Below are 27,941 nucleotides of genomic sequence, written 5' to 3'. Positions count from 1 at the left end.
TAAGAAATGTTCTTCTTTGTGAAGGACATATATACATATGGGAATCGTGCTCTTTCGTTCACGGAACTGCACTTGCATGACTTTCAACTGTGATTTAAACCGAATGAAGAATTACAAACTTAAAAATTCAACGTTGTAGCTGTAGTCTAACATTAAAAACAAGATTAATTTAATACAGAGTCTGGTCAAATACAGCTAGAAAGAGTTTCAAATTTAATTCAACCCATTATAAACTGATCTAACATTTCAATCTATTAATTATGTTAAAAGTGAGTGCCCCTTACAGTTAATTATTGTCAGAAATTGTTAATAGGACCAGGTTCAATCTCAGGTAGGAGAACCATCCCATTTGACCTCAACTGACCATTGTCTCCATTTATGAGCTAAGTATTGACACTGAACTTGGACAGTGATTGAACAGTACTCAATAGCCATAACTTTCAGGTGAGGTTTACATTACACTGCTATGGCATTGTATGTATAAGCATGTAAGTTCCAGAAAGGGTTTGAAAATACCACCAAAAAAAAAAAAAAAAGAGGAGGTTGACAAACAAACATTAAGAGTGGCATGCTAAATGTATTTTCTAAAATCTATGAAAGTATAAACATTCGTGATAAAGCTGTAAAAAGCTGAGCATTTAAGAGAAAGCACGATATACGTTTTGTTATAACTATTCATTCGATCCGAGGAAGCAACTCTTGAATTCTCTTAACTAAAAAATGATTGCACTTGATGAATTTGATACTCTATATCTTTCTACATTGAAGAAAGGAACAGTATCTATACTAAAAAATCTAAAGAAAGAAGACCTGGATTGACTAAGCACCTGGGAAATATATAAACAATTGCATATAGAGGTATGAAAAAGTTAAAATTACTGCTACTGAAGACATGAATATGGTTGCTCTTACTCCAGATATGCTGGTTATAGCATTATTAAGCCATCATGGCTTTTTGAATATTTGGCTTAGAAAACTAGTTTGAATTGACATTTCATTAATGTTTTGCACAGACCAGTACCTCTAATGCAAATAATTTGTTAAATTTTAGTGTGACCTAGATTCTGGTTGTTAAATATGATTGATTTATTGAAACTTAATTTATTATAGACCCAACAGACTAAAATAGATAAATCAATATTGCCACAGCAATACTTTTATTATTAATACTATTGTGTATAAATTTTGTACATGTTTGATATCGTTAATATATAGGGCCTACAGGGCCGTAGCCACAAGGGGCATGTGCTTCCTCACCTCACCACTTCTGAAAATTTCTCCCAAATGTCTGATATTACAGAACATGCACAAGTCATATACAAAGGCAACATTTAAAGTCAATCTACACAAATGTAGTTAAAATGATGGAAATGATAGCACCATTTGGCATCAAAGCCTCCTTAGCACAGGGAGACCCTCCCCCAGAATGTATGTCCACATAATTTTGTGCCACTTCCTGCACCCCTCCCTGAAATTCAAATTCGTAACAGAGGGCAGAGCTCATATCGTGTCAACAAAAGAAGTCGCATCAATATAAGTATTAAACTTAAAGTCTCTGACTCTTAAAGGTGGGGGGGGGGGTTCTCCTTAAACCAATGTTAAGCTCTTGTCAATGACTTAGCACACAGTTTCTTTATCTAACATATTTATATGTTATAAGCCTTGTAAACCATGCTTCTCTTGTAGCTAGTACATACACAGCATGTTAATATAATCAGTTCCAATGCTATAACCCATTTTAAGTGTGCACTGTATTGTAACAGATAACTTGCATAGGATCATAGAAGACAAAAGTAAATTATTATGTGTATTAACCTGAAAAACTAATTTCATCCACTTAGTGTCTACTTTTTATCAACTTACTGACCTCCTATGGGTTCCAAGATATATAACTATATATATGTACATACAGAGATGTCATTAGGATCTTCGCTGTATTGAATCGGGAAGCTTGGAGGTGTATCAATCCTATTACTAGGTGTGACAAGCTAAGCCATATGCATGTCAGCTGATGTTTCTGTCTCACTGGTGAATATTGCTGGATCCGCCTGAAACACAGGAAGGTAAAGAAAGGATGTCAGATCTGAGAGACCACAGTGAGTGTAGCATTACTGAATGTGTTTGGTGTGTACACTGGAAAGGAAGGGGATATATTTATTGTAAGGGAGGATAATGTATTACACATTATCTACCAATGGGCTACACAAAATCAACTTGGATAATACATTATCAGATTTCTCATTGCCACATGGAGAGGCGGGAGGGGGGGGGGGGTCGGGAGATGGATATTGTGGGTCATCCCAGTATTTTTTACTGCAATGACTTTCACAGAGACAGCAATTTCATTATCAGATCAGACTCCTGCCTGCCTTCCTTCTAAACATTGTTAGTTTGATTGCCAGTTACAAAATGTCATCAGAAAAAGCATTCTTAACTTATTTTATTAGTTTCCAATCATGTTCCCAAGTAGCCATAAAAAATGAAAAACAACAGGTACAACTAATTCTGACTAGTATCGATTAACATAAAAGTGAAGGCTGAAGCCTTAGATGGAAGTAAAAATATCAAACAACTTGAAAGGATAATTTAGGAAAATGTGCAATATTCACAGATCCTACATAGAGCCATTGAAATGGAAATTTGTTATTGTCACTAATTACCATCTTCTTCACCTCGATTCCATTCTCATCACTAGTAGGAGCGACCTGATTCTTTTTTGTTGCAGGAGTAGGAGATGGGTTTGGCTGTGATGGTTTTTCAGAGGCAGGCATCTGAGATTGGTTTTCTTTGGCAATATCTCTGTCTCTTTTCCTCTGTTGTCTAGTCTGCCATCTCTGGTTGATATCATCACACAAATCCTGCATGAAGAAGTTAGTAGTATGACTAGTATCTCTATCCTTCAATGTTTAAAGATATTATTTTGTCAAGAAAACTGTCATGAATATACCCTTCTAATGCACAGCACCGATGGAAAAGTTCATAAAAAGGGGAAGAGGCATGGTTCTTGAACAGAACTAATGAAGTAGTGTAACCATGAAATGAGGCATTCTTCAAGTAACGTAACCATAATAATATGTGAATAAACTACTCTTGAAAAGGAAAGATAAAGACGTTCATTAAAACTTAGATGAGGCTTTTGTGGAGTAAAGCTATCCTCAGTTGCTATGTTCACTACTCTTTAATAGCAACGATAAGAAAGTTAACCCATGAAATGAGGGATTCATTGAGTAAAGCAATCATCAATAGGTGAATTATTACTCTTGAACAGCACCAATGAAAGAGGTGAATTAAACTTAGAAAATGAGTTATTACAAAAGTAAAGCCCTATTACCAAAATATGAAACAGTACTCTTGAAACTGCAATTTGAATTGAAATTTTCCTTAAAAAGTCAGTTCATTTTATGGCAATTTTATAAACTTGCACTGGTTCTTTATCAATTTATCAATGGTCACTGCTTTGTTAAAACAAATCACCCTCCCATATTATATTTGTTAAGTGTACATCAAATGCCCAAAAGTTCATATATACATACCAAATACTGCCTAGTTAGTTTGTCCAGTTTATCCTTGGCACTAGAATTCTGAAGAAGACAAAAAGTCAAAAATGAGTTTGAAAACAAAACAAAGCCAAAAAAACAAATCAGCATATCACCTTCATCTCCACATTCCTTAGCTTACACAATCACCACATTATGTTTATCATGTATTATCTAAGTCTCTAGTGTTATAGTAAAGCTGGGTAATTTCTAATTTTACCAGTTGAGGTAGAGTTTAACAACTAGTAAACAAGCGTCCACTTCTGCTCGGTTAGACTTTGAAGTTTTGGGGCGAGCTTTGGGTCTGATCACTCCTTTAATTTTTTATTTTGGGTGAATATTTATAATGACAGCATATTGGAGGAGAAAATGTCTGAAAATACTGGTAAACTTTTGTATACAAGTTACCAAATCAAATATTAAAAGAAAACAGAGCAAATTAAAACACCTTACTTTAACAATTCCAGCAATGATGAATGCAGCATTTCCAATTAAGACGAAACCACCCAAACCACCCATGCAAATGTAGTCAAAGATGTCGGACATGTCATGTTTGTAGAACACGACCGCCACAGCGTTCTGTACCACCATCAAACACTGGAAGACCAAACTCCATAACACATACTTATCCTGAGTGAAATAAGAAAACAGAGAAACAAGTTGTAATCAAATGTGATTTCTTGAAGACTTAAAAGATTTGGTAAGGAAACATCAGATAGAATTGTTGAAACCTTAACAATCTAATCCTAAAAGGGCGACACACGGCTATACACAGCAATTATACATGCACACCATGTACATTAATACCTACATATAAACATTGCGTTATCTATCATACTCCTTCACAGTTTGGCATTTTAAAATGGCTTCTTTGTTTTTGTTTCAAATTTCATTGGCCTAAAGAAAATGAATGGTCCGACCAAAACAACAGCAATTTGGGCATTTATGACAGTTGGTTTTAATGGCCTATCAAGTTAAGAGAAAAAGTAGCTAAAAGTTGTTAAGATCTCCAAAAGAAATTTGCTTTCAACCATTCCTTCATGTTCAGTCCCACACAGGGTTGCATAAAATAATACCAATGATAATAAAAATAGTCAGGCAGGCATTTCTCTGATGTTGAGCAACCAGGAATGTTGGAGAAGACTGCAAGGGCTTATTGATTACAACTTTCACATCATGTGGCTTCCAATTTCAACATTTCTAAATCATATTTCTGACACCGCTTACATGCTATATCATATCATACAAGAAGTAATACAAGATCAGATCACATATTAAAAGCACACACCATAATCTTGTCACTCTTGGTGGGATATGGTGACTCAAAAATGGTATTGCTGGGTTCAATGGTTATTGTGAAAAATTGGACTAATTAACAACTCTAAATTATACACCTTCTGTGTCTGTTTATTCCTGATTTGGCACCTTAGTGACAACATTACCATTCTTCTTCTCAAACCTGAAAACCCTAACAAATCAAGAGTAAAACATCTCTTCCTACGGCATGGTGTCACACGGTAGCTGAGGGAAAATCCTTCAAATAATTTACGAGATCATTGCCCCTATACGACAGAACATACTTACCAAAAGAGTCAAGTACGAAATGGTTGGCAAGTTTGATGAGACCACAAACTTGAAGGCAACCGCTGTGAGGAGTAACGTCACTGTAACACTGAGCCTGTCGGCTGGAGCTGAGGCTTCCACCGAGAAAGACGTAAAACTCAACCCAAGAATAAGGAACTGTCAAAAGAAATATAGAAGAATGCTAACAGTTAGTCAATCCATCATGTGCAAAGAAAGAGAGGGAGAGAATTTATCATGAATACTATTTACACTTAATCTTTAGATTAAGATGTCATTAAAATTAAAATCTATGCAGAAATGTCACAAGATGATCATATGATGGATTTATAAGCCCTTTCTCTTAGAGGGCTCATCAAAACTGGACATTTGCACTGAAATCTGGTACTTATCTGCACTCACAAGATCAAAATAATGAAAGTCTTTTCATTTGACAACCTTTCATATTACACAAGTACCCCACCTTCTGTCCAAAGTGAAACTGCTTTCAACTTATTCTTTCCAAATACTTTGCATCTACAGTAATAGACATCATTTATCGAATGAGTCTACTTATTAATACTGTGGTTCTGCTATCACACATTTTGCGGGCAATGCTTTGAACTCATTTAACCTAGTCATCTTTCCTTGTGGCTGTCATATTTCAGACTCTACAATCTGTCCATTGAAGGCATTTCTTTAATACCTTGAAGTCTCCTTAATGAGCTCTTCCCAATAGATTCATCCTTGTGACATGATTTGCAGTAGAGCCATGTCGCCAAGGGAATTAAGCTCCCCCCCCCCCACCAAAAAAATTAAATTTAAAGCTCACGTTCAAAGGAACCAAAGTAAATGTCATAATGTTGGGACTTTCTGTAGCAATTTTATCATCCAGCATTGCTCTTTAGCAAAGCTGGATGCTAAGAAATGCTTTAAGTTTTAGTTACCTTGCCAACGATTACATAGTTTTACTTAATTGAAGGATAATGTGATGAAAAAGTTATGACTCATAATTTAAAGGCTTAAAAAGAGAATTATTAGGGATGTTAATATGTACATTTACTGGTTAATCTACACATCCTGTACATTCGTTATTCAATTTCCTTCAAAGGTAACAGAAGTTTCACAATAATGATTTGCAGGAAAAGCTTCGTTCTCAGACGATTTCAATATCGTTGGCACTGGTGAACTGCAAACAGTTGGCAGTGTAACAGGTGTTAGCTGGAAATAGTTGACAACGACTAAAGACAAATTTTGAGTTTTAGTGGACATAATATACTTGCAGTATAGTAAGTATAACAAGTCATAGCTGTACAGTTATTATTATAAATATCTATCATGTTAAAGTAGTCAACAAGTGTGGAGTTAAGTAACTGTACTAGTGTACAGTAAGACCTAGTATGAAAATCAGAGGAAATAATCAAACAGAATCAAGCAAGATACCCAGCAGAAACCAATGAATGGCCTTAATGTATGAAGTGGGAGTGAAAAATGCCAGTATGCGGTACGACTATAAACTTAAAGAGATCATGACACAGGTCCTATCCAATAAAATAAACCTTCTTTCTTGCCCAACTGCAGTTGTCAGGGAATAATGTAAGAGTTCAAACATTGTGTAGCAGTATTGAAGGTTCTGAAATGTGTCTCTCATCAAATTCTATACGGTACCAGTCTTTAAAAGAAAACAATAATATACCTTTGGACATTGTATAGCGATTCGACCATCTCGCAAAACAGTTTGCGAAGCGATACTGGAATAAATTATTCCCGGTCAGACAATAGGTTATTGTTTCCCCATCTGTAAGGTTTATTATTTCCCTAACAATGGAAATGACAGAACAAAGATGGAGTTTGAGTTGAGGTTACTTACAATGACCAGAGCTATGTTCCATAAGTAATACATGGACTGCCTCTGTACGTGAGTTGATATATGGTAGATGGGATACTGTCGATGAGATCCAGTCTTGGCTCGATCCTCCTCCACCGCATGAGCCAGCACATGTTTGTGAAGGGTCCACTCGTGGTGTCCTGAAAAATACCACAATTCAACATTTAGTACTCAAAAAACCAAAACTCTCAAAGCAACGATCACTGATACTAAAAAGAATGGGAGTTAAAATGTAATGATAATGCACCAGCTGCATCGTTACAATAACAACAGAGTGTTAATTTTGTCAAAAAGAAATATTCCATATATAAAATTTGAATCACCACCACCACTACCACCACCATCACCATCATCATCACCACCATCATCATCAACATTTATATCAATTATCAATATTTACTTTAAGCGTTGCGATACGTTAGATCTAGGATGAACAGCATCTATGATAAAAATGAGGCATCTGGTAGATTAATAATTGGGATTTCATTGACTGATATTATGGGCACACATGAAACTCAAATCAATTTGTATTGATGATATATACTGAATGTCTTGCTCTCCCTAACACATGTGACACGGTAGTCGGGAGGTAACATAATTAAAAAATTATGACAAATTTAGTTCTCAATAGGAAATTATTTAAAGATACTAAAAGTTCTTAAATTTTTTAAATACAAACAGGAAGTTAATAATTTCAACAAATCAAGAAGTGATCTTCTGGGTTCTCTAATTTTACATAAATGGATATTAATTTTACACGTAAAATTATCCCAAATCTGGAACATTCTATTTTTCTCTTAAAAAAATAAAATTGCATTTCTCTACTTCATTTTAAAAGCTCTGTAAAATAATACCAAGTAAAAAGGAAAGTACCTTGGACCTTATAACCAAAAAAGTTGGTAATGCTTTTCAAAAGGAGCTCTTAGAGGTTCAGCTTATATTTAATGTCATTTCTCACCTGTGAAGGTATCAATTCTGATGCTGTCCTTGATGCTCATATCTTTCACAAACTCTACCACATCCAGCGGCCAATCTGACATCAACTTTATCGTTAATTTCTAAAGAGCCAAGATGGAAAGTTCATGTCAGTTTGGTAATAATAATTCTTTGAGAGATGGATATCTTATATGACTAAAGGAAACTAGATACATAGAGCAAGCACAACTTTATACCACAAGTCAACTTAATTCTTCAAGTAATCTCTGGAATCAACACTGGCAAAATTGCAATTTTACCAAAAAATTAGAACCATGATCAGTCATTTCATACAATATATAATACATCTCACAATGTAAGCTGATCTATTCCCTAGGTTACCCTCTCCAGTGCTGGAACACCATTTCAACATTGTACTGTAAATAATGGTAACATATTTGATAGTGCACTAATATTTACATGAATTATGAATTTGTTTCACGGCAGCTAATATCTCTTTCCAAAGCCCCCTGATCTTGGTTAGAGTACCATTGTAAGCAAATGAAGTACAGTATTATACATTAGGCTTTGTCCCTTAATATCATTCAGTATGCATCTGAATACTAACTATTGCAACAAAAAAGCAGAAAAAATTGGTGAGCTTTACCCAATTTATGATCCTCATCCCCTCTAGAATACATCCATAGGAAATGTGTTTCTCTGTGAGGGATATAGCCATAGGATGTGTCTTCCTTTGTTCATAAAAATGCACTTTGTACAGGATATATAACTCACAATTAAGCCTATATGCATGTGATAATAAGGAATGGAGCTTGAACCAGTATTACATGAATAAATTGAAACAAGGCAGAAGAGCTGGTATTAATGTTTTCTTATATTGTTTTTATATATATTTGGTTTGTGTAAAGCGCTTTGATATTACTAATCATTGTGATAAAGGTGCTATATGAAGCACCAGGTTTTATTGATTATTATTTATTAATATAATACTCACCTGATGGTCATATGGAAAGCTGTGCAGCTGCATTGCAGTCTTGAAGGTTGCTTTCATCCGGATTGAGAGTTGAGCATCGGGAATCCCATCGACCGAGTCGTCATCGTTAGGGACGATGTTATGTTTGCACTCCAGTTTATCGATGTTGACGGCATTGAAGAAGTACACTCGGGGATCCCAACATTCATTCCAGTCAATGTCCTAGAATGATGGAAAAAAAGGCTGCAAATTAGCTAAGGAGACTGGATGCAATGCGGTTGGAAGTGTCTGACCGCATGATCTTGAATTTAAAAAATGTCCAGGAAGGAGATCAATACTGCCCTCTAAATTCCTTCTCCTGCCCTCTCTGGCTACACCACGTTCACACCTTCCTCTCTTCTGTCTATTAGTAGCATTTTGTTGGCCTCCTTGAACCAGAATGCTAAAATGCATAGTGGTTTCGATGATGTAACATGAGCTATTTTCTGCAAGAATCTGACGTAATGTATAGTGAGGGTGTACAACATACTTGATATTAGTAATACAGTGAAAAGCAGTGTGATGTGACAAACAATAAATTCACAATGACACAGGCTGTCCTGAAATGACCATTGACCGCAACAACAAAATTCTTGTACTAAATGTGATAGATAGATCAACATACTAAATATGACATCAGTCTTTATTGAAATATTGTTTAAAACATGGTTTCACAACCTGACCCCTGGTGAACTCAAACGACCATTGACCTCCGCCCACAACATTAGGCTTCTTGTACTCAATGTGGTACAATGACATACCAAATATGCGATCTGTCCAAGCTTCCCTTGGAATATTATGTTTAGGATGAAGTGTTAGTGCGGAGAAAAAGGTAAGAGGGGAGTGACCTAAATGTTTGGCATTTGTTGACTTCAAATGACCTTTAACCTCCACCAAAAGCAATAATAGGCACCTTAAATTTAATATGGTACATCTACAAACCAAATGAGATAAGTCCTTTCTTGCAATATCATGTTTACAAGGTTGTCACGATTTGACCTGTTGTCCCTAAATGACCTTTGAACTACACCAAAAACATAAGGCTTCCAGTACTCAATGTGGTACGTCTACACACTGAAAAAGAATTGGTCAGACCTTCCCTTCTTGAGATATCGTGTTTACAAGGTTTTCGAAATTTTACCTCTGGTGATCCCAAAAGACTTTTGACCTCCACCAAAAACAATAGGCTTGTTGTACTCAATGGGGTACGTCTAAACACTAAATATGAGGTCTGCTCATACTTTCCTTCTTGAGATATCGGGTTTACAATGTTTTCACAACTTGACCCCTGGTGACCACAAATGACCTTTGACCTCCACCATGAACTATAGGCTTCTTGTACTCAATGTGGTACATCTTCACATTAAAAGTTAGGTCTGCCCAAGCTTCCCTTCTTGAAATATCGTGTTTACAATGTTTTCAAAAATTTGACCCCCGGTGACCCTAAATGACCTTTGACCTCCACCCAAAACGGAAGGCTGCCTGTACTCAATGTGGCGCATCTACAAACTAAACATGAGGTCTGCCTAAGTTTCTTTTCTTGAGATATTGTGTTTACAAGGTTTCCACATTTTGACCCCTGGTGACCCCAAATGACCTTTGAACTCAACACAATGTGGTACATCTACACACCAAACATGAACTTGGTCCAACATTCCCTTCTTGAGATATCGTGTATACAAGCTGATTACAAAGGTTATGATATTCATTGAAACCAAAAATGTTTAATTTGTCCTTTTGCTCTCACTCCTAGGCCTCTCTCACCTAAATTGAACCTAATTGAGTGGAGGGGGGGGGGGGGCTGTTACATTCAAGGAAAAATTTTTCAGAATTAACCATTCCATTCTGAATTCTAAAGTTGAAATCTTAGAAATGATAATCATTTCTCAACAGTTGCTGTCGCCAAGTTGGTAGTGCTATGTAATTGAGAGAGTCAGACAAGCTCCATGTCCTGAGTTCAAATCCACATGAGAGCATTTTTATTTTCTGCTCTTTTCCTCCTTCCATTCTGGAGTTGAAATATTAGAAATGAGCATTTATTTCTCATCAGTTGCAGTGGCCAAGTTGGTAGTTCTCTGTGACTGAGAGAGTCAGACAAGCTCCATGTCCTGAGTTCAAATCCACATGAGAGCATTTTTATTTTCTGCTCTTTTCCTCCTTCCATTCTGGAGTTGAAATATTAGAAATGAGCAATTATTTCTCATCAGTTGCAGTGGCCAAGTTGGTAGTTCTCTGTGACTGAGAGAGTCAGACAAGCTCCATGTCCTGAGTTCAACTCCACATGAGTGCATTTTTATTTTCTGCTCTTTTCCTCCATTCTGGAGTTGAAATATTAGAAATGTGCAATTGTTTCTCATCAGTTGCAGTGGCCAAGTTGGTAGTTCTCTGTGACTGAGAGAGTCAGACAAGCTCCATGTCCTGAGTTCAAATCCACATGAGAGCATTTTTATTTTCTTCTCTTTTCCTCCTTCCATTGTGGATTCTGAAGTTGAAATATTAGAAACAAACATTATTTCTCAACAGTTGCAGTGGCCAAGTTGGTAGTTCTCTGTGACTGAGAGATTCAGACAAGCTCCATGTCCTGAGTTCAAATCCACATGAGAGCATTTTTATTTTCTGCTCTTTTCCTCCTTCCATTGTGGATTCTGAAGTTGAAATATTAGAAACAAACATTATTTCTCAACAGTTGCAGTGGCCAAGTTGGTAGTTCTCTGTGACTGAGAGAGTCAGACAAGCTCCATGTCCTGAGTTCGAACTCCAGCCAGAGCCTTTTACTTTTCTTCTCTTTTCCTCCTTCCATTGTGGATTCTGAAGTTGAAATATTAGAAACGAACATTATTTCTCAACAGTTGCAGTGGCCAAGTTGGTAGTTCTCTGTGACTGAGAGAGTCAGACAAGCTCCATGTCCTGAGTTCGAACTCCAGCCAGAGCCTTTTACTTTTCTGTTCTTTTCCTAATTCCATTGTGGATTCTGAAGTTGAAATATTAGAAACGAGCATTATTTCTCAACAGTTGCAGTGGCCAAGTTGGTAGTTCTCTGTGACTGAGAGAGTCAGACAAGCTCCATGTCCTGAGTTCGAACTCCAGCCAGAGCCTTTTACTTTTCTGTTCTTTGGAAAAGGCGGAAGTATAAAGGTAAGAAACGAAGTTTTCCCATTAGGAACCAAAATGGTGTGATTGGTAGTTCTGCCAACAAGCTGTTTGATTTTCCTGATTTCCTGGGTTCAAGACCAGGTTGAGGTGAGAAAGGGTGAGTAAAAGGAGAGGGGCAAGAGAGGATGTGGCGAGAAGGGGAGAGAGTGGCAAGAAAAGGAGGGTGAGGCGAGAAGGGGTGGCGAGCAGGGGAGAGGGTGGGGGAGGCAACAAGGGTAGGTGAGGCGAGGAAGAGAGGGGGTGAGGCGAGAAAGGGTAAGTTCCAAAGCAGCCAGGTGAGTTCGCCGGTACCCCCTCCCCCCTGACAAGGTTCCCAAGCGGCCTCCCCATCCCAGACAAGGATCAGTGGAGAAAATGTTTTATAAAATGTCTAAGTCCAAACAAGTGGATCTTTAAATATTTAAAAAGCAAAATGTGTCAGAGTCTCCTCAATGGTCTAGTGGTAGAGCAGAAGATTTTGCATCACAGGGTCCCTGGTTCAAACCCAACTTCTGCATTTGCTTTTACTTCTTTTATTAAAAGAAATTTTCCAACAAAAAACAACACAAGAAAAAACAAAACAAACAGCTGATTTTTTATCACCTTGTTTAGCAGCTTATGCAAAACACAACCATGAAAGTTTATATATTTAAAAAATATATATTCATATGGATATATCTTATAGACATATAGATATAGATATATAAATAAACACAGAAAGCCAGTGGGCTTATTGTGATTCCTTGCCAATTGAGATTATAATTCCAAGCTTTAATAGCACATTGAACATACACGATCATATACCCGCTATCTATCAACACCTTCACACAAAGTATGATTCAATTCTGAAAATGTTAACATTTGACCCTGTGACCTCACTTTTATTCATGAGATGAGCACCAAAACCATTAGGGTTCATCTACTCACTATGGCGCATCTATGTACCAAGTATGACTTCAATCCAGCTAGTTACTTCAGTTACCATGTTTACAAGCTATTTTAGGAAAATCAACTTAAGCCTCGCCCCCTAACAAAAATGCATAATATCAACTTGAACATATATCACCAAGTACCTGCTTTCTACTAACATATTAATATGAAGTATAAATAAATTCTGACATTTGTTTGCAGAGTTATTAGCATGTAAAGATTTTCACGGTTGACCCTGTGACCTCACTTTTATTCATGAGATGAGCACCAAAATCAATAGGGTTCATCTACTAACTATGGCACATATATGTAGCAAGTATGATTTCTATCCAACTTCTCGTTGTTCAGTTACCGTTTTTTTTTCCACCTATTTTAGTGAAAATAAACTTAAGCCCCGCCCCCTACTAAATAGGCATAACATCATTTTGAATATATGTAACCATGTACCCACTATGTACCAACACATTAATACCAAATTTGAATAAATTCTTACTTTCGGTTGCAGAGTTATTAGTATTTGGAGATTTTCAGGTTTGACCCCGTGACCTCATTATTATTCATGAGATGAGCACCAAAATCAATGAGGTTCATCTACTCACTATGGTGCATCTATATACCAAGTATGACTTCAATCCAACTTCTTGTTGTTCAGTTACCGTGTTTACAAGCTATTTTAGTGAAAATCAACTTAAGCCCCGCCCCCTAATAAATATGCATAATATCAACTTGAACATATTTCACCATGTAACTGCTATCTACCAACATATTAATACCGAGTATAAATAAATTCTGACTGTTGGTTGGGGAGTTATTAGCATTTGCATATTTTTACGTTTGACCTGTGACCTCATTTTTATACATGAGATGAGCACCAAAATCAATAGGGCTTTCTACTCAGTATGGCACATCTATGTACCAAGTATGACTTCAATCCAACTTGCCATTGTTGAGTTATCGTGTCTACAAGCCAAGGGCGTCACATACACACACGCGCACACCCACAATCACCATCGCATTGATTCCATGAACCTTCGGCAAAGATTCAAAAATCTATTCACAGATTCCTCTTAATTTGCAATTATGTTAAATTTGAACTTTTTTTCCTCTGAGGGGTTAAAGGGTGTGAAGACTCGCGCAAAAAGAAACGTCTAATGCCGGCATTCTGACCTAGTTTCTAATGAGGTGTAACAGAAGTGTTAGACACCACCATCAATCCCAGAAAATACGCACACAGCTTGCTACTTTCGGTAATTAGACACTAGTCAATACCCACAGCACAGTGTACAAACAGTACAGCGATGGACATCTCAGGTCCAGCTAAAGATAAAAAGGTATCACGTTTCATTACTGTCTGCATTTTGCAGCGACAAGCAGAAATCTTCCCTTGCAAGCAACGGAAAGTTAACTTTTTCAGAGCGGGGCACACAATGCCTTTAAGGAGAGTAGATTATGGAGGGGGTTGGCTAGGGTGTGGGATGAAATTGGTATCATGTTTTATGTTTGCGTATATGTGTCGGCACATACAACATTGCACATAGCTGAGTAGCTAGCCGCAAACTTTTACTTAATTTATAATGGGAGTCTTCTGTTTTGTTAAGCCAGCATAGGCTTTTCAGAAGACTTCAATTCACATTGTAATATTTATGTGAAAAAACAAATAAATGAATGGAATGAATGAATGAATGAATGAATGAATGAATGAATGAATGAATGAATGAATGAATGAATGAATGAATGAATGAATGAATAATATGTATAGACTATATTTGAATCACCAACCTGAATTAGCCTCAGGAATTTATCAAGAATCACACTGCAAAATACAATGCAAAATGTCCAAATTGCTATACAAGTGCAATGATTTATAGCAGTTTTGCTGGGAACCATAGTATTTTAAAAGTGACAAAATTCACAGCCTTCAAAATTGCTACACAAAATTGGAATACTCAATTTTTCCATGAACCTACCTCTCTCGTCTTGCCTTTAAAGTGTTCCTCTTTCCATCGAAGACTGAGATATATTTCAGCCTCAAATTCTTGTTTGACGGTGTCAATTTCTCCAACAGTAATTACATTGCACCTGACTCTACAGTAGACCTGGAAATAAAGAAAATATTTAAAAAAAAAGGATTTATATTATTTATGAGAATACCATATAATCCTGGTAGTGAGATCATTCTTTCTTGAAGTGGATCCACTTCATCACAATGCCTGGAGAGCAGATACAGGTAATTCAAGGTAAATTGGCTAATAAGGATAAATGCTTAGGTGAAAACAAAGAAGCACATTGCTGTAAATATCTTAATTAATAATTAATTTTCTAAGAAAGTGTTATAAACTTTTTTGACACAGCTGGAAGCATGTGAATTACAGCTTGTGAATTATATAGCTCTGCTTTTCTTGCTGGTTTACAACCCTGCATGAACAACTGAAAGAAATTATGCAAGACTGGTGGTTCTCTTTTTCATAAATAAATGGTAACATTTCCAAATGTTTGGCTATTCATAGAGCCGGGGACATAATTTCTGACATAACTTTCCGGGCAATGAAAACTGTTTCAACCTTGACAGAAAGCACCATTTTCTATGGAGGAAACTAGCTATTGTTAAAGGCATTGAAGACTCGCCCCAAACCGCGTGCCACGCTCTGAAAAAGTTAACTTTCCGTTGCCTGCAAGTGACATTTTGTTTGTGTCACTACAAAATGCAGACAGTACTTAATGAAACATGATACCTTAATTATTATCTTTAGCTGGACCTTAGATGTCCATCTCTGAAAGAATCACATTATCTTTAAGCAAAAACAGGCTAAGGCTAGGCCTAGGCTAGCAGTTTGAATGTGCCTACATTTTGACATTACTGATCCTTCTCAGCAATGGTCTAGGATAGGCTATTTTCATGCAGTGAGTCTCGGAGTCTACCTACTTCAGATGTTACTAAGCTTAGGCTCTGTAACGTACCATACCGTCACCGTGCGTCGGTGAACAAGCTGTAAGAAGATAGGGACCACTATCCTAGCCTGGGCTCATTATTGAGTAAATGGTTAAAGTTATTGTGGATCTGTTGAAAGTTTACGCTGATTGACAGTGATACCGTACCTTCTTACCACCCTCCCTTGGTTTATGCCAGACCTCAGTGTCGGAAGAACGGCTGTTAACTTCCAGTTGTTTCAGTGTATCCTCTAATCTACCCAACGAAGTCAGCACTCTTTTAAACCCTGGCTGAATCGGTTCTTCTGGATCCATCTCCAATGTGTTTGAAATTTTCCTTGGGTCGGGTTTCACAATCGTCTTCACTGTCAGCCTGTACGGCATGGGACCGTTTCTGTTAATGAAAGGCATGTAGGCAATGCAGGTTTGTTCTCGCTGTAATTATAAACATCCCGTTGCCTCTGACAAAGGAAATATTGATTATTTCAGTTCCTGCAGGAATTGGCCAGGCCCACTTCTGGTTGCTAGCACTGCCACAGCTGTACTTGTCAACGGCACAACATCACACACACAGGGGCAGACGGCAAGATCAGTTTGTGGATCGTGAATGACGAAATTGCGTGACCAGGCAACAACAAACACAGAGCATAGACTGTGGTTACCAGTCGTTTTGTTTGAACAATTCTAATTGGTACGAAGCTGACATCTCTGATTAGTTAAAAGTCCGCCCATGCTCCAAAAACTATATAGATAACGTAACAAGGAATCACTAAACCTAATCTGGGCTTTCTTAGTAAATTAATGACTATACACATGCAGGTAAAAGTGTAGTAATTTTCTTTAGTACACAAAACGACAAATATCCTGATATTTGCGTTAATTCCTGTTGTTGTATATCGTTGTGAAATCAACAGATTTTTAAAGGCTTAATCCTTCTGTCTCTTATTGGTTGTTCAAATACTCTTAAAAAAGTTTGAATATAAAAATCTTGTCTCTACACCGATTTGTCAGTTGATAAAATTATCTGTGCAAACTGCAATCAGCATCTTGTAGTAAGTTGTACTAAACCGTGAAATAACGGTGGCGCCCTTCAAGATCTTAATAATGTTTTACTTTTTTTTGCATTATCAGAAGCAGTTTTCCTTCTGCGGTTTAGACTATATTTGTAAGTTTTTTTGTGTTTCTGTAATTTTACTAGTTCCAAGATGACATGTCTGCTGACCACTCTCTCTTGTTTTTCTTGTGCATATGCTCCTTTAATAGGTGTGTATAAGGTTGTACTGATTGTCATGGGCAGTGGTGATAGTGAAAGGTGGCTGCCCTTTTAACGAAGACCAATCTGTAGAAAATATCTTTACCCAAATAAGTTCACATTTTTGAGGTAGCTGTTCAGATTACAAGATAGTATCTTTATATAAGAAGTACATGAATAATGGAAAACTGACTAGAGAAAGTTTAGACAATTATGGAAGAGAACAAAGAAACATATCTTGTCAAAGAGCAGAAAAAATGATGAATTTGTAGTTGTCTTGTCTTGTCAATTCCATCAGTTACATCTCATCATTCAATTCTCTTTTTCTGCACATTTATTAAAATTGCTGACTTCTTTGCAAACTTGCAAATTCAAACTTTGCAAACTTGCAAACTTGCAAAAACTTGCAAATTTGCAAACTTGCAAACTTGCAAATTCTGAAAATTGGTGAAATCCATTTTTTTGCATCTAGCCATGCATTCCAACAGTTTTCTTAGAAATGTGAACCTATTAGGGATAGTTTGATATTCATTTTATGGTACTTTTAAGATGACGTACATTTTGGACCGGCATCACCAGTGAGAACTAGTTTGTTCACTATATAGAAAAAATATGATAAATATTAAAGACAACAAGACTGAATATTTTGCTCTCTAATATATTAATTACTTTTCAGTAAAACTATGAACTTAATCTTAAAAGATACATGAACTATAACCAAGTGATATTAATTGTCCATGACTAAATAATTACTTTTGTTATCTTTAAAGTACAGCAACCATATGTAACGAAGGGTGGTTATATACACTCTGGGTGAGTTAATATACATGGAGTCCAATCTAGGATATTTGACTATCCTCATAAGCCATACTAATTTCTGACAACATATGTTTCCTCCAAGTCAGTTATAACCCTCCCTTCATTACCCAAGATCACAAATAGTACTTTATTATTACTTTTAAAAATGGTTGCTCCTTCCTTAACCTGGTTGTAGGAATTCTACACAAAAGTTGTACATATAAAAATACCAGTGTTATTATATACTATGTTAATGGTTAATGAGCAAGAATTTAATGTAATTTAATCTATTCATGTCTTTTTCGTGTGTGCAAATTTTCAATAGAGCACTACTTGCCTTGAGCACCACAGAACAAGAAGTATATGAATAGCACAACCTTAATAACACACACTTATGACACTACCACTGTGTACAAATCACAGGATACTTTTAAATTTACGGATCACAAGCTTTCTTTTAACTCACTTTTTTTGAGAACGAGAGGATGATCTAGCCCATGCAAGGGCGATCAATTGGATTGTAGTGTGGATGGTCGCATACTCAGGATCAGACACGGCAACCAAGATATTCCTTTTGGGGAGGGTACTGACCACCCCCACCCTCTCCCCACCCTCTCCACACCTTCACAAGGGGTGGTAAACTTGAAGATTGTAGCGTGGACACTTGGTGGATTCATGCAACCCTAGATCTCCTGTTACTATACATCGTGTCTTGATTTTCACATAAACTGTCACAGAAGTATTATACAAACATACAGGACAAAACACTCACAGTGATTTGTAAAAAATCATTGCGACTTTTCATCGTGACTGCACAATGTTCTCTGTTCCTCGTTGATCACACCTTGTTTTCTCAAATGTGGACGTGTCCGCTTTTAGCTTTAAGATCTCCGGGGGGTGTAGGGGGGGTGGGGAGAGAGCATAGTTCTGATGCTCCTTGCATTCTCAAATGTGAACAAGGCTTTAGCAGTGGAAGTCAGGTATGTAATGCAAGACATTTACCACTTTCATTTGGTATTTTCAGTCGTGCTGATTGTAACCAAATGATCAAACCATTACTTTCTGCTCAAGCAATATTACTTAAGATGAAATGCATCAGAATATGGCAGTTAAAAGAAGAAGAAAAAAGCCATCACTCAGTATCATTAAAGCAATAAAAAGAAACAAATATGTTACTAAAAATTGTTCATATTGATTGTACTTATCTTAACATCCTTTTAAATTTTAATGGCCAATGAGAGCCTAGTTCCTTAGTTTTATTGTCCTTTCTTAAGCAATTGAATTGAATTGGATAGGAAAAATAAAAATAAAAAATTCCCCTAACTTGATTTTGTTTTGTGTTTTAAATACATCATGATATATTGTTGGCAAGTGGCTACTACAGCTCTCATAAATGTATCAAATGAAACAGAGGCCAGACGGTAAGTGTGACAGTTGTAGAGTTTGACACATTTCACATGGCTTCATTGTTTTAGTTAATTACATTTAAACTTATACATACGTTAGGTTAATAAATGCAATTTATGATTGGACTACAATGATGTATAAAGTGTCAGAGACACAAGCAAGTTTGCAGAAGCAGTTAAACAATATCAAATGTATCTTGGTTTGTAATGAAGAACTTGGAACTTACATTTACTATACACATGACATTTAATATATCCATTGTGAAAGACATACCAGGGTAGGACACTTGCATGATATATACACATTATTAATTTATGTTTAGAGAGGAGAAGTCTTAAAACCAGCCAGGGCATCCTTCACATATAGGCTAGGTCGGCAGCCATGATTCATTAAATTGGCTGTAAGTTGTTTACCAAGCTAGAGGCCCATTTTCATACCCAACCAGCGGGCACACCGGCCCACTGGGCATTGCCTAAATGCTCATATGGCCAGTCCCCCCCCCTGGTTATATATATAGAAAAGAAAGAAATTTGATTTGTCGCACAAGTCACAGAATATACACAGATAAGAGAAACAATCCATTGGAATTTGTTCTTGCCAAAGAACACATCTGAAGGAGTTACAATATGTATACACATTTAAAGGGGTGGGGAGGGGCGGGGGGCGGAATGAACAGATCAAAATACAACAGTTCAGAAACAATCTTTTCTTAAAACAGGCTATTATACTATTTTCTTTACAATTTGTTTATAATTACACATGTATAGTTAAATATACATTTCTTCAATAATGGACTGAAAAGATTTCCAGCATATTTGCAGAATGTTTACAAATATGGTTTGGTTAATATTATACTAGATAATTTCATAAAAAAGACTTGAATATATCCAAACTGAACTTTTCAGCATTTTTCCACCCCCCAAAAAATAAATTCCTGTTCAAATTGCATAAGCAGACCACCAGCACTCTGCATTAACTTGACAGCAAATCATATCCTATCACAAGATAAATGAAGGCCTACACTAATCAACATGCAGCACAGCCTGGAATGATGGGTGGGCTTTGCGAATAGTGCAGGAATGTAACTTGGATGCAACTGAACAGCTACCGCCAGCAATAGATCAGTCAGGATTAACACAATGATGAAAAACATTAGTAAGCAGAGTACTCAAAATGATCAGTTAACTTCCAAAAGTGATTAGTTAACTTCCAAAAGTGATCAGTAAAGTTCTGGATAATCTCTACTGCTGAACTGATTTGGGATTCCTCTCGAATCAAATATTCTGGTACGAGGTGCAGGTTGCACTTGAGGCTGGAAGGAAGGACTCCAGTCTATGTCGTCTTCGTCAGCAATATAGCCGTTGTTTCTTGATCCGTAGAGATTTGGAGTACGCCTTCCCGACTCTTGCTCGTAGTCGCGGTCGAATGGATCCTAAAACAAAGGTGATAAAATATTAGCGTAACTTAGAAAAAACGACCACTGTCCCCCAGCCCTGTCATAACACCATTAAGGGGGAGAGGTTCATGAACAGTGACAAAGAAAATAGACTTTGCCCAGAGTAAACAAACCTCAACCCTTTGTTGTTTATATCACCTTTTCCAGATTCAAAGTGCCAGTCTCGCTTGACGACCTTTCCACACACGCAGGCCACTCACTTGCTGAACTCCCATTCTATTCAGTTAACGATCATTGGACTGTCTTGAAGGGTAGACTACTTTCTTTCTTTTTTAAATTAATATCATTAACATGACAGAGCTATCATAGTTTTTTTTTTAATAGTTTCTATGCAAAGTGTTCAATTAACTATTCAATGAAAGTGGGTGTGGATACATAAAACATAAGTTTAAATTTAATTGAGTGTACTTTCAAACAAGTTATTAGGCATGCTTGTCTAATTTCTCATGATTATTTTGAATAGTTGTGTGCACCTTGACAAGTGTTTATGTGTTTATAGTTTGTCACTTGTTGTAATTTGAGTTAAATTAAGGAAATTGTGGCAAAAAGTACTATATAAATGTCAAATAAGCTATCATGAAAGAAGCTGAGAGAAGAAATACATGTTCACCACATTTAAGATTGTGCAAAGTGTTTTTTTTTTTTTTCCCATTGACGATGCAATATTCTGACCATGATTGGGACAAAGCAATCAGGCGTCTGTGCTCTTAGACTAATGCATAGCAACATGCATCTCCAAGGGAACCTGGTCCCTTGGATTTGCCTGGGAGAGAAGGGATATCTCTGGGGGAACACTGCAGTGAAGGGTCATTCTTGCAGCCAGAGGCTATCCACAGAGGCCGGAGGTGGAAGCTAGGGAACGTAACAAAAGCTCCATCCATACAGGTTCATATCACTAATGCAAGCTTCCTCCCCACAACGTGCATATTGGCACCATGCCTATAACCATGGCATCCACGAACTTGTAACACTTACATTGTGACTGAATGGTTCCATTTGTACTTCATCAAATCCGGGCCTAGATTTGATTGGATCAACCCAGGGGTTCCCTGGGTGAAGGTCTGGACTCTGCCTCCTTGTACACACCACGATGCACAGAATGCAGCATATAATCAGGAACAAGAACACGAAGCCTCCTGCTGCTATCAGAACAATGACTATCGTATCTAAAGGTTCAGCTAGAGAAGGAAATAAACAACAAAATTCAGGTATTATCAAGAGTCAGCAGAATATGGTGTTCTACATGCATCATTCAGGTCAAGAATGTGAATAATGTCAGGTCACCCCAGCTATATACTCTCCTTAAGATGAGAGATTACTTTGATCTTTTTAACTAGTGATTAGTGTTAATGTATACTCCAGTAACTTGGCTTGTATCTACCAGTTCCTTCCAGTTCTCCAGTTGGACTTGTCTAGAATTGACATCACCTGCATCTATCCAGTCCCAAGTTTATAATTACTTGGTAAATTACTTGGTTCTCAGACGGTACATTTCTTTGTTTGACGAGGTGGCCAACTTTCTTTAAGGAAATCAGTGGGTATGATATTGATGGTGATTCCCTCCATGTTTAAAAGGTGATGGTTAACTATAGAACACCTCAACCAGAAACCAGAATAAAGTATTTTATTTCAGATAACAATCCAGTGCCTGCCCCCACTCCCCCCCCCCCCTAAAAAAAAAATAAAGAACTGTTAGGTAACTGTAAGTCTGCTTTTTGTATCACAAAGTAGCCACGTGTAAAATAATGTTCACCCCATTTTAATCAAATACTATGAGACTGTTGAGTGATTTGGGTCAAGCTTATATTTCAATTCTTGATGATATTATTAAGACTCTGTCGAGCCTATGCATTGTGAAGAATTATATATATGTACATATTTTCCAGATAATACTTGGAAGATGGACCCTATTGGTTACAATGATTACCTTCACTAGGGAGTTGCGGAGTTATGATTGGTGTTTGACATCTAATCCCCTCAAAAGTAGGTCCACACCTGCAATCAAAGATGCATTGCAAAAGGTAAAAAAAAAACTTGGATAAATATTGGATATGCAATATTTACTGTACAATAATAATCAGCAGTTATTTTTACAATGCTTAAGGACCCCAAATGTGGGAGAAGCCCGCAAGGGTTCATGAATTACAACTTTCACTTCGGGTGGCTTCCAATTCAACATTTTAACTCAAATTTGGAATTTTTTCAAGTTTAGAAAGTCATTTCATTGTATGCAAAACCCACCTATGACCTGACCAGGGATCGAACCCAGAACCTCCCGAGTGCTAAGCCTCATTGCTTCAAATGCCACCGCCTCTGAACTAGGGCACATGAAATCCAAGTTTTGATACATTTCGTGTTGCAAATGATTGACAATATGATACTACCTTTTAATCATCCCCTCAACCCCTCCCCCCCTTTTGCTTACATAAATCCCTGAACAGTAAAGGCCTATTCTATACTCTATGCTTTGCTTTTGATGACTACTTTAATTGTAGATCATCTTAGTACTAAAAAGGGGAGACCAACCCAGCTTTATTTGACATTTGTGATGAACAGCTCCCCTAAAAGCAGACTAAGAAAAATTCTTGCTCCTTTTGGGAAATGCCTTAGTCTAAAACTCTTGTCTGGGGTTGGGGGAGGGAGGAGCTCAGGAGGGGGCGGGCTGGAAATTTGTAAATCTGTGATGTCATGGAACCACTATGATCTGCAGTGTACTGGTTTACTTCTATCTGTACTTTCAAGGTAAAATGCTAACATTGATGGCATTGAAATGTCAGATTTATCAAGCATTGTTTGTAGAGGACCATTAAATCTAGTGTGATTTTCTGAGTTGTCTGGGGAAGCTGTTCATTCTTTAGTAATTCCAACCATCAGTCTTGTATGGCCATTGTGTGTTGTGTTGCATCTGAGGAACACACCTATATACTGGTCTGTGTATGAGTCTACATATAGTCTACATATAGTCTACATACGTATTCTACATACGTATTCTACATAGTCTATATACGTATTCTACATATAGTCTACATATAGACTATATAGTCTACATATAGTCCAGTCACATTTGGAGGGAACCGTGGCAATTTAAAGGGTCATATTTTGCAATAATTAACAGTGTTACAGAAATTATACAAGGTACCTGCCCTGATAGAACTTTTTTTATAATTTTTTTATTATAATGATCTATAATATATCAAATTTACTTTTATGACTACTAAAGTTATCCTTTACATTTGTTAATCCCTCCAATAAGTATATATTAAAAGCAACGGGTACAAACATAATACTAACGTGCAGGCCACAGAAAGTAGCTCTGGTACAGTGTCACACACTCCACCATTTGCACAGCTAAGTGTTGTGCAAGACTCACGGACGGTGGTCACTGGAAGGAGATAAGGTAAACAAACAATTAAAAGATGAGTTTAATCCTGGCAAATCATAAATAAACACGATCAATTATCAAATTCTCCAAAGGTACAGAATGAATTGTAACATAGATAATTATTCCATACCATTTTATTTCTAAATGACTGCATCATCAACGTAGTCTTTTTTTATATACTTTGTATAAGATCTAAAGATCTGACATGAGAAATCTAAGTGGCTTTCATTTTGGACCTGTTTTTAGAGAAAAGTGTAAAATACACTCCTTCTTTTTATCCATTTTAATTCTTTGCCACCAGCACAAACACACAAAAATATGAAAAGAACAACATAATAAGTAGTTATAACGATGTCTTATGAAGTAGAATTTAACCCTGACAGTTGTCCTGCAATCTATTCCTAACACAGAAAATATGAAGGAAAACAAATGAGCACCTGCTGTAGTAGAATTATCGACAACGAGAGAATCCAAGGCGTCGCCCGATACATATCTGCCGTCATTTAACTGTGAGTACAGGTAGGTACGTACTTCATTCTGTGATAGCCCCAAGTCATCGAGGAGTATTGTAACATGGGCAATCAGTGAACCCCTTTGAAATTTGGCAACATTACATCCTATCGCAGAGGGAAATCTAGTACTCACTATCGAAAACATCTATGAAATAGGAAAGGAAATGTTAGAGTATAACCTTGAATATGGAAGGCCGAAAGAGCCACAACTGAACATACTAGTATGAACGTATATACAGAATGGCCAGATAACAGATAATACTTCTTAAAATATAAGCTTCACACGGCGCCAGATAACCAATCAAATGTTAGTACAATCAATTGTTTTAGCAGGTCGGGAAAGTAAACTATGAATATTATTTGCAGATATTAATGTTACATGATACTGTGAGTTGACCTAGTAGTCTAGCCCTACATATAGGTGCATGGCCATCAATTGTACTGGTCAGTGTAAAGCACAGCAGTCCTTATTGTGCTATTACCCTGTCAGATACTGCCAGGCAAATTTAAGTCTACTACGCCTACATTTATTATTGAAGAGAATGTCCCCGGCTGATGCAGAGTATTTAGAGAGATTAAACTACCTTATCTTACATGTCTAATGTATGATGTTCTAAATTGTCAAAGAATTAGCCACATTGTGTGTAGAAGTAACCTTTCAATGACACCATCCATACATGGTCAAAAGGACTCATTACTTTTGGAATGAAGAAACAACCCTTTTGAGAGAAAAAAAAGTAAGAAAAAAAAAGAAACCACTCTCTTCATAAATACTCCTCATGACTGTTCTGGGCTAATTGTGAGGATTTTTATAATTTTCAAATTTCTCAACTTTTGGCAGTCTGATCAAGGGATTTGGTTATAACAAATCCTGTAGCCTCCCCCCCCCCCCAAAAAAAAAAAAAATAGTGACCCAGAACTTATACTGTTGTATTAATGAGTAGTTATCGTAGAACAGGACACCAACTCCCCTTTGTGTGGATCCAAAGCCTAACCACTATTTTTGTCTTTATTTTCAATATCTCCTAAGTGAATGAAAGCAATCACTTAATTTATCATTTGACCTACTTGGGGGTAACTAGTTAGGCTGCAATCTGAATTTGAGGTAAAGAACCAGTCGAGCTCCACTAGACAAACTCCAAAGATGGTTTTGGATCGTCCAGTCAGAAATTTGGATGATTGGAGTACAACTGGTTAAATTTGCCCTGACTGTAAACTTAGTTGCTTCAAATGAAAGATAACTCACCACATTGCACACGGTACCATTTATTGCAGTAGATCTCATCGGAGACAGTGTTTCTTCAAAAGTGGCTGTGGCCCCGTTCAATTCAATAATTCTGAGCAAGATTTCTAAAAAGGCTAAAAGGGGTGAGGAAAGGAACAAGATAGGCATGTCATTGTGTAGTTATAATATTTGTTAAAACAAAACATGTCCTTTAATCGGATATTAAAGCAACATAAAACAAATTAAACATCTCATCATTTAGTGAATTAGTTAATCTCAATTGAGATGTTTATTGAAATTTATACTGATTCTGTCATGTTAGTCAAATGGCGACATTATGCACATGGTTTGCACATGATTTGCACATGTGGTTGCACAGATGACAAAGCAATGAAACCATCATCATCATCATCAATCAGTATTTATGTAGCCCTGATATCGTGGAACACCAAAGCGCTTTGGAAGAGAAAAGGTTAAGCTGTTTCTTGAATTAACTGTTCAGTGAGTGGCAATGTCTGTGTTCATGTGGCATAGAATTCCATAAACGAGGGTCAATTGTACAAAATGCATAGCCACTGTTCTCCACTGAATTTGAAATTGGGTGTTCTTAGCATGATGTTCCTACATCATTTTACAAATGTACTGGAGTATATACCATATGGGTGTGCAGAGAGTTGCATACATATACAAAACACCAAATACATTAATCTTATGTAAAGTTTATATATAGGTTGCTTTAACTTACGATTGCACGTTCCTGCTGCTGAACGGACGTGATCTTGGATGCAGTCACATCTGTAGGAACCTTGCGTATCGACGCAAAATTCATTTCCACCGGAACAAAGGAGACTGTCTTGTTCACACTCGTTAATGTCTGCCAAAAGCAAAACCCCACAAAATCAGTTTAACCTAAATTAATCGAATAATTATGCATTGTATCCTCTTTTTGTAGCTCTTTTGGAGGTTACAGGAAGCTATTGAAGCAGATTTAAATATACGGACAGAATCAGAAGCTCAAGCGAGTGTGTACCATTATACGTCTATCATGCGCTTTTCATAAGTCTAGGATCTAATAGAAAAGTTGACTTGTCAATGCAGGACAAAGATCTCTAGTTTGGCACTTTCTTCTTTCTTTAACCCTATCAATACTTCATATACTTAATAATACACGACCAGAACAGTAGCATTTAAAGATGTATGCATCCACAGAGACCACCATCATGCAGTGTCATCTCTATGACTTTTAACAAAACACATAGGAACGTCCATACCGTAGTACAAACACATAGTAACATCCATACTGTAGTATCAAACACATAGTAACATCAATACCGTAGTACCAAACGCATAGTAACGTCCATACCGTAGTGCCAAACGCATAGTAATGTCCAGTACCCTCTTTAATTAGATGCCTGTACTACATTTTTAGGGTTATTTAACTGGTAGCGTCATGTAAAGGACACAAAGCAATAATACTAATAACACAAATCTCTTGACTATTTATCACAGGTTGAATCTCTCATTGAATATTTCATAAAGACTTGTTCCAGAGATGCCAGGTTTTTCAAACTTTGAGGGCAAGGGAGGAGAGATGAATGAAATTAGGGCAGATGAAGAGGAGCTGTACCTTTAGCAGTTATTTTTACCACTATAGCTGTAGACTAATTAAACTAAGCTAGGAAACAAATTAGCAATAGACAGCTGCATGAATGGAGGTATGACAAAACCTTTTAGTTAGACAGTTCCTGGAAGTGGGAGACAGTGCTGTCTCCAACAGATTTGAAATAACAAAGATAAACAGCTAAGTGAAAGAAAATATTACAAAATTATGAAAATTTTTGACCAAATTTACTAATTTGACTAAATTTGACTAAAATTATGACTAAATTTGTGGTGAATGGAGGATTGTTTCGTCATCTTCGCCATCAACGACATCAAATTTAATTGACTTAGACAACCAAGAGAATACAATACAGTTAAAGAGCAA

General features: G+C 36.8%; 2 protein-coding genes across 14 annotated transcripts in view; both read right to left on the bottom strand.

Annotated features, from left to right (window-relative positions):
- Positions 1-557: 557 nt before the first annotated feature.
- Positions 558-16,509, bottom strand: LOC139967043 (gamma-aminobutyric acid receptor subunit beta-like). The gene is made up of 10 exons (XM_071970675.1): positions 16,091-16,509; positions 14,962-15,090; positions 8,915-9,115; positions 7,943-8,042; positions 6,967-7,124; positions 5,121-5,276; positions 3,990-4,166; positions 3,534-3,581; positions 2,661-2,858; positions 558-2,048 (listed from the first exon to the last, which is right to left on the bottom strand). The coding sequence occupies exons 1-10, from the start codon at positions 16,331-16,333 to the stop codon at positions 1,989-1,991; spliced, it is 1,470 nt and encodes a 489-aa protein (XP_071826776.1). The 5' UTR covers positions 16,334-16,509; the 3' UTR covers positions 558-1,988.
- Positions 16,510-17,812: 1,303 nt separating this feature from the next.
- LOC139967040 (uncharacterized) overlaps positions 17,813-27,941 on the bottom strand; it is a 69,254-nt gene continuing 59,125 nt past the window's right edge. For all 13 annotated transcript variants that reach the window (XM_071970661.1, XM_071970665.1, XM_071970668.1 and 10 more), the window contains 7 exons: positions 26,700-26,828; positions 25,976-26,088; positions 24,655-24,874; positions 24,127-24,217; positions 22,763-22,830; positions 21,811-22,013; positions 17,813-20,811 (listed from right to left, as the gene is read on the bottom strand). In XM_071970661.1, coding sequence (XP_071826762.1) covers positions 20,599-20,811; positions 21,811-22,013; positions 22,763-22,830; positions 24,127-24,217; positions 24,655-24,874; positions 25,976-26,088; positions 26,700-26,828 — 1,037 coding nt within the window. In that variant the 3' untranslated portion in view covers positions 17,813-20,598. The remainder of the gene's footprint in view (positions 20,812-21,810; positions 22,014-22,762; positions 22,831-24,126; positions 24,218-24,654; positions 24,875-25,975; positions 26,089-26,699; positions 26,829-27,941) is intronic.

Source organism: Apostichopus japonicus, chromosome 4, assembly GCF_037975245.1.
Source record: "Apostichopus japonicus isolate 1M-3 chromosome 4, ASM3797524v1, whole genome shotgun sequence".
NCBI lineage: Eukaryota > Metazoa > Echinodermata > Holothuroidea > Aspidochirotida > Stichopodidae > Apostichopus > Apostichopus japonicus.
Note: the sequence above shows the minus strand (reverse complement) of the source record. Positions and strands in the feature narration are given on the sequence as shown.

Coding starts and splice junctions, on each gene's coding strand:
- LOC139967043 (XM_071970675.1), bottom strand. CDS start 16,333: ATGCCTTTCATTAACAGAAACGGTCCCATGCCGTACAGGCTGACAGTG. Junction 7,125..7,942: donor CAGAATTGATACCTTCACAG/GTGAGAAATGAC, acceptor GGTATTTTTCAG/GACACCACGAGTGGACCCTT. Junction 5,277..6,966: donor GGAACATAGCTCTGGTCATT/GTAAGTAACCTC, acceptor TTCTTTTGACAG/TTCCTTATTCTTGGGTTGAG.